This window comes from Periplaneta americana, chromosome 14, assembly GCF_040183065.1.
Source record: "Periplaneta americana isolate PAMFEO1 chromosome 14, P.americana_PAMFEO1_priV1, whole genome shotgun sequence".
NCBI classification, from domain to species: Eukaryota; Metazoa; Arthropoda; class Insecta; order Blattodea; family Blattidae; genus Periplaneta; species Periplaneta americana.
Window position 1 is genome coordinate 12,134,568 of NC_091130.1, and position 7,324 is coordinate 12,141,891.

Genomic DNA, 7,324 nt, shown 5'->3' on the forward strand with positions numbered 1-7,324 from the left:
TAATACTAGAACAATTAGAATTGACAAGATTAGGATATTTAAATATAAATTTGTTATATATTCTTGGGCCTAAATTACTGCTATGATTAAATACTGTAACAGTGTTGCATTTTGGTTCAAACAATCTTAAAGAATTCATACCTTTTGTTTCATAACTATGAGAATACAATTCAAAATTATTTCGATTTTTTCATGTATGAATTTTATTAATACAATGTAATAAATTTGTCTTACGTTAAGTACATTAAAGTTTAGAAACAAATTTTGAGATGGAAAATCAATAGGTTTATGAAGACATATTTTAATTATTTTCTTCTGTAATAAATAAAGTGGATTAAAATTGGTTTAAAATAAGCTATCCCATCCTATAATTCCAGACATAATAATTAGCGATTGAAATAAAGTTAAATATATTGTGCGTAATAAACTTATTGACAAGTAATTCCTCAATAAAACAAAATAATATACTATTTTACGTAATTTATTACAAAGGTAATTAATGTGTTGGTTCCATTTTAAATGATTATCGAAAATTATGCCTAAATACTTAACTTCAGAGGACTCTTTAATAATCGGACATTTACACTGTATAAGACAACAATCAGAATTATGTAATTTAATACTTAATATAGATGTAGGAGCTTTGTTACATTTTTCAGATAATGAGAATGGAATAGTTATGGTTTTATTTTCGTTGATAGAAAGATAATTTATGTCAAACCATTTTGTTATTAATTTAAATCCATTATTTGAATTATTATATGTATCATACCAGGTTTTTCCACCAAAAAGTAAAACTGTGTCATCTGCATAAGAAAAGTGAACACCATTGTATTGTTGTAAGTCAATTTTTAATAAGGCACTAATATAATATACTAATGACTTATTAAAAATTGACTTACAACAATACAATATATTATAATATATTAATGATTTATTAATAATTGACTTACAACAATACAATACAATATAATATAATATAATATAATATAATATAATATAATATAATATAATATATTAATGCCTTATTAAAAATTGACTTACAACAATACAATATAATATAATATAGTAATGATTTATTAATAATTGACTTACAACAATACAATATAATATAATATAATATATTAATGATTTATTAAAAATTGACTTACAACGATACAATATAATATAATATATTAATGACTTATTAAAAATTGACTTACAACAATACAATATAATATAATATAGTAATGATTTATTAATAATTGACTTACAACAATACAATATAATATAATATAATATATTAATGAGTTATTAAAAATTGACTTACAACAATACAATATAATATAATATATTAATGACTTATTAAAAATTGACTTACAACAATACAATATAATATAATATATTAATGATTTATTAATAATTGACTCACAACAATACAATATAATACAATATATTAATGACTTATTAAAAATTGACTTACAACAATACAATATAATATAATATATTAATGATTTATTAATAATTGACTCACAACAATACAATATAATATAATATATTAATGACTTATTAATAATTGACTCACAACAATACAATATAATATAATATATTAATGACTTATTAAAAATTGCCTTACAACAATACAATATAATATAATATATTAATGATTTATTAATAATTGACTCACAACAATACAATATAATATATATAATATAATATATTAATGACTTACTAAAAATTGACTTACAACAATACAATATAATATAATTATTCTTCTTGAGGCATGACGAATCTCCTGGCGGACGAAGTGACAAAATGGGCGGAATTCAGTGACGAGTTAGTCAAGAAGCTACGCATCATGGCCCCTAGGATGGTGCAGCTCGCAGCCTTAGCGTCCAAGCGCGACGAGGGACGCTTCAACGTCCTGACGCACGACGACCTGTGGATCAACAATATCATGTTCCGGGGATACGATGACGTCAGACTCATAGACTTTCAGGTGTCGCACTTCACGTCGCCTGGCAACGACCTTCAGTTCTTCGTTTGTACTAGTGCAGCTGATGAAGTTAGGAAAGGTCACATTACCACACTTCTTCAGGTAAACATTAATTCATTTATTGTTTTCTGCCCAAGGGCAAGTCTTTCACTGCAAAACCCAGCATTATCCAATCTTTTCTGCCTTCCTTTTAGTCTTCACATACGATCTATATATCTTAGTGTTGTCTATTATCTAATATCTTCTTCTGCCCCGAACTCTTCTCCCGTTCACCATTCCTTCCATTGCATACATCAGTAGGCAGTTTCTTCTCAGGCAGTGATCCAGCCAATTCCTTTTTCTCTTCCTCATCAGTTTCAGCATTATTCTTTCTTTTCCCACACTTCCTAACACAACTTTATTTCTTATTCTGTTTGTCCACTTCACACGCTCCATTCTTCTCCATATCCACATTTCAAATGGTCTTATCCGCTTCTCTTCACTTCGTAGTAATATTCATGTTTCTGCCCCATACAATGCCACATTTCACACAAATCACTTCACAAGTCTCTTCCTTAGTTCTTTTTTCAGAGGTCCGCAGAAGATGCTCCTTTTTCTATTAAAAGCTTCCTTTGCCATTGTTATCATCCTTTTGACTTCCTGGCAGCAGTTCATGTTACTGCTTAAAGTACATCCCAAATATTTGAACTGTCCACTTGCTCTACTGCGTCATTTAGAATTCGCAAGTTTACCTTCTTTGTTTTTCTTCCGATAACCATGGTCTTCGTCTTGTTTTCATTTATCTTTATTCGATATTGCTTAATAAAATTGTAAAATTTGACAATATTTTGAAATGTATCTCTAAATAACAGCATCTGTTCTAAATATTAGTGAAACAAATGTGTAAAAACGTTTATATTGAGAAACCGATCATTATGTTATAATCGTTTTCCTTAGACTGATGCTTTATATCATGTTGTAATTATACAGCTCATTTTGAGGCAAAGCTTGTGTCACCTTAAAACAAACATCCTGTAGCATACTGTAACAACATTTGATTTTATTCGATAAAAACTAGTGTCACCTTAAATTGAACATTCTATATCATATTATAGCAATACACTTACATCCTGCGAAAAATTTCTTTTAATTTTAGAATAAACGCCTTCAGTATTATTAGAGAGATACTGTTGCATTTTGTGCCATATAAAGTTATTTTCATCGTCCTGTATCATATTCCACATTATGTATTTCCATTTTGTGCCAAAGTAACTAGATTAAAATGTATTATACTCTCTTACAGAAATTTTGCACGACATAAAATGATGTCATCTTAAAGCAGGTATGCTCAGAATTGTAAAAGCTCCGATTACACGGATGATGCTGCACTGCATAACACACACAGTGTACGGACTGGGCTCCTCAAATACATTGCAGCACCGCCCATGCCATCGCTCACATCCTCTTACAAATACGGATAATAAATTGAAATTGAAAAAGAAAAGAGTATACACTGTAATATTAAGTTATTACATTATTTATTATATTATATTTTATATAGTTATGATATTATTATATCATAGATAATGTTATTTTCATATACCGCCATACATTGCGGCCTATGCAACATGTAGATTCTTGAATAATTTCGAGGGAAAAATTATTCAAATCAACTTTACAGGGAGTTATACCTGAAATCTTGATTTGCATAATACACGTCACTGTTCGTTAACAGAAAACCACAATTTAAGTCACACGGAGTTAGTGTGCACTCGAAGTTGGTTGCTTGACGGTTGTCAGCCCACTTTGAGGTCTGTGGATATAGAGGGAAAAATTGGATCAGTGTCGGTTAGAATTCCCGGGTAGCTCAGTGGTAGGGCGTTGGTACGTTAAACCAAAGGTCCCGGGTTCGATACCCGGCTCCGGAACAATTTTTCCTCGAAATTATTCAAATCAACTTTACAGGGAGTTATACCTGAAATCTTGATTTGCATAATACACGTCACTGTTCGTTAACAGAAAACCACAATTTAAGTCACACGGAGTTAGTGTGCACTCGAAGTTGGTTGCTTGACGGTTGTCAGCCCACTTTGAGGTCTGTGGATATAGAGGGAAAAATTGGATCGGTGTCGGTTAGAGTTCCCGGGTAGCTCAGTGGTAGAGCGTTGGTACGTTAAACGAAAGGTCCCGGGTTCGATACCCGGCTCCGGAACAATTTTTCCTCGAAATTATTCAAATCAACTTTACAGGGAGTTATACGTGAAATCTTGATTTGCATGTAGATTCTTTTCTGCAAGTAATCGGAAATCTATTTCCAACGAATTTACTGCAATGTGCAAAAGATGTTCATCTGTTAATCGGGAACTATGTTTGGATTTTTGGATTTAGCAACCTTCATTCTCAAAAATAATTGTTCGCAACACATGTCGAGGCGAAGGTAGCTAACATAGTGGCAGCGAATAAGCTCATCTTGGGATATTTCGTTTTGTTCATTTTTAAATAAATTTCTATGCTTGTCAAGTCATATTCTCTGCATTTAATTCTGAATACTACATGACTTTGTAAATCAATTAACTTGTCCTGGAACTTCACTCACGGAGTCTACTAAATTTACTATGAAAGGATTAACAAAAAGAATAATATCATCTCCATACATCTAAAATCACTAAATCTATGTTCTGTGAATTCACATTTGAGCTGTTCCAGTACAAAGATATAATAAACTATATTTTGTTCAGGCACCATAGACCTCTTTACAAGTTCACCATTCGTGAAGGGTTTTAGTGCCTTTCTAATTCCCAACATACTACATAACTTGCTCCTAAACATAGACTCTGAATTGTCCGATTCTTTTCAATGTTTGGCCTTTCATGAAGTGCTTTCAATTCTTGAAGCTATAGTGCATCTATCACCCCTGAAAAATTATTTCATCATATCTGTTGGAATAAAATCACCAAAATAACAATAACAGTAATAATAATAATAATAATAATAATAATAATAGTAATAACAATAATAATATATATGAATGTATATGTATATGAATACATATTACAGAAAACAGCTTCCCTGTCACTTCAGCATGTTATGGATGGCAGAGCCTATAATGTCTTTTTATGTTGCTCAGTAGTATTCTTGGCAGTACCTTACAACGTAGTAAAGAGTTTACGTTTTCACTGAACGCACAACAAAAATAGTCTTCCTCCCACATTGTACGGAATGATCGTTTGCTTACAGAAGGTTTTGACTGTGTCATTGTCCCGCACTGTTCGTGCGTTTACTAAGTACTTGAACTGCCTTCTGCAGCCATCCGTCGAGCTTCGAACGGGGAACAGCACGCTCTACATTCGAAGGTTGTGATTACCAAAGCTCGGAACTTGGGGACTTGTGTCTTTGCACGTGGCTAAGCGACGGACTTCAATGTCAACAAACTCCCGCTTCCAGCACGGAGGTACTGGCAGGTCTGCTATAAAAGTGGTTTCTGGCTGAAGCAACATATTTATATTATTGTGGTAGGTTGAAACACGTAATTTTATAACATATATATATAATAAAAATAAACATCAGCAATATATCAAATTTACTGTTCTGCTCTGTACATTATATTACAGTGTATGACTACTTATATTCGATGATTTTTCGAAACCATAACTTCTTCGTCAGTGAGTTAAACATGATTTGAAACGAGAAAAACTTATTTCCACGTCACATGAAATGACGGGAACAAACTTAAAATAAATGTTTTAACTGTCACTGTTTTGTTCGATTTTCAGCAGTTGCTAGCTGATCTCTTATCTGAGAAAGATAAGTATATCCTAAATTTTTCTCGAAAATAGTTTTCAATTTGTGTGTCGCTACTAGGACAGATCCCTCTACGACTTGATCCATGGCTATGGACAAATTTTCCACCAATTTAAGGGACTGCAATGTCTTTCAATGAATGCCGTTTCCAGCCTTTAGTTTGTGTGTGGCACAACTTACAAAATATAAACTCTCCATTCGTAGAAAATAATGTATCTCCTCCGAATTTCTCCACGAAATTCTGTACCTTAAATTTAAAAAATGTATTTTCAAACTTCTATAATACCCATTCGAATAACACGTATTTTCTAATTCCTCTAACAGACCGTTTATTTGTAATTCTCTGATTGTCATTGGCTTCAACATGACACAGTTTCCTCGTCCGTAGATGTGACCACTTTCTTAGTACACACGACTGTCCTTGAGCGCTTACAGCGTGAGCTTTGTATACGTTGTACCACCTGTAACCTTACTCATGCACACGACACACAAGTCCCCAAGTTCCGAGCTTTGGTGATTACAGAACGTAATCGCGAGTCAGAGAATGAGCATACCTGTCTTAAAGTGAACGCTCTGTATTTACAGGAGTACCATTCTACGCTCTGCGAGTCGCTCATCGCCATGGATTACGATGGGAAAATATTAACCTTTAAAGAAGTAGAAGATGAATACAATCGCAGTTCTCTCTACGGATTCATCATGGCTGCTGTGTTCCTACCGGCAACACTGTGCAGACCTGGATGCGCAGTGCCTTCCTTCGACTCCGAGTGCAGTCAGATGGACGGAAATATATACGATGGTTCCAAGTTCAGGGATGTTATGAGGGCCATGTTACCAGAATTCCAAGCACAGGGGGCTTTCGAATTGGCAGAGAAGCTTCTATCTTACTCATGTGTTTAGTCTACACAAGTAAATTATATATATATTTTTAAATAAGTTGCTACGTGTAAATAGACAAAAATAAATAAAGAAATATATATTTATCAGATTTGTTATGTATTCATAGAAGTTAATTTTTAAAGAAGATTATTATTTATGCGGTATAATGTTTTTTTTTATATACTTTAAAATAATTTGTGCTGTCACGGGTTAGATTTCCAATGGAAAAGTGGAAAATAAGTTCTTCTTCATAGAAAGCAGGTACCTATGCGTTTTGTGTTTTGTGTTGGTACTTTATTCTTCTAAGTTTTGAAATAGCTCTTCTCCAACTATATTACCATGGACTCTAAATAAATAAAATAAATTATTATTATTATTATTATTATTATTATATTATATTATTTACTTAGAATATTAACGTTCAAAACAACAGCAGAAGGCCAATTACATTATATATATATATATATATATATATATATATATATATAGAGAGAGAGAGAGAGAGAGAGAAACTTGTCCGGCCTTAATTAAGGATGACCACGAGGATCCGGAAATTAATAGCAAATAAATATAATTAATTAAATATGAATATTGTTATAAAAATAAAATGTAATAATTAAGCACCATTGATTATCAATTATAAAATAAAATCTTAGAAGATGACTATAAAATTATACCTATAAATAAAAG

The 7,324-nt window shown here is 31.9% G+C and overlaps 1 protein-coding gene across 4 annotated transcripts in view; it reads left to right on the forward strand.

Annotated features, from left to right (window-relative positions):
• Positions 1-6,991, forward strand: part of LOC138713155 (uncharacterized) — a 51,303-nt gene extending 44,312 nt beyond the window's left edge. For 3 of the 4 annotated variants that reach the window (XM_069844992.1, XM_069844994.1, XM_069844991.1), the window contains 2 exons: positions 1,761-2,077; positions 6,341-6,991. In XM_069844992.1, coding sequence (XP_069701093.1) covers positions 1,761-2,077; positions 6,341-6,655 — 632 coding nt within the window. In that variant the 3' untranslated portion in view covers positions 6,656-6,991. The remainder of the gene's footprint in view (positions 1-1,760; positions 2,078-6,340) is intronic. The other variant, XM_069844990.1, reaches the window with a different exon arrangement.
• Positions 6,992-7,324: the final 333 nt, after the last annotated feature.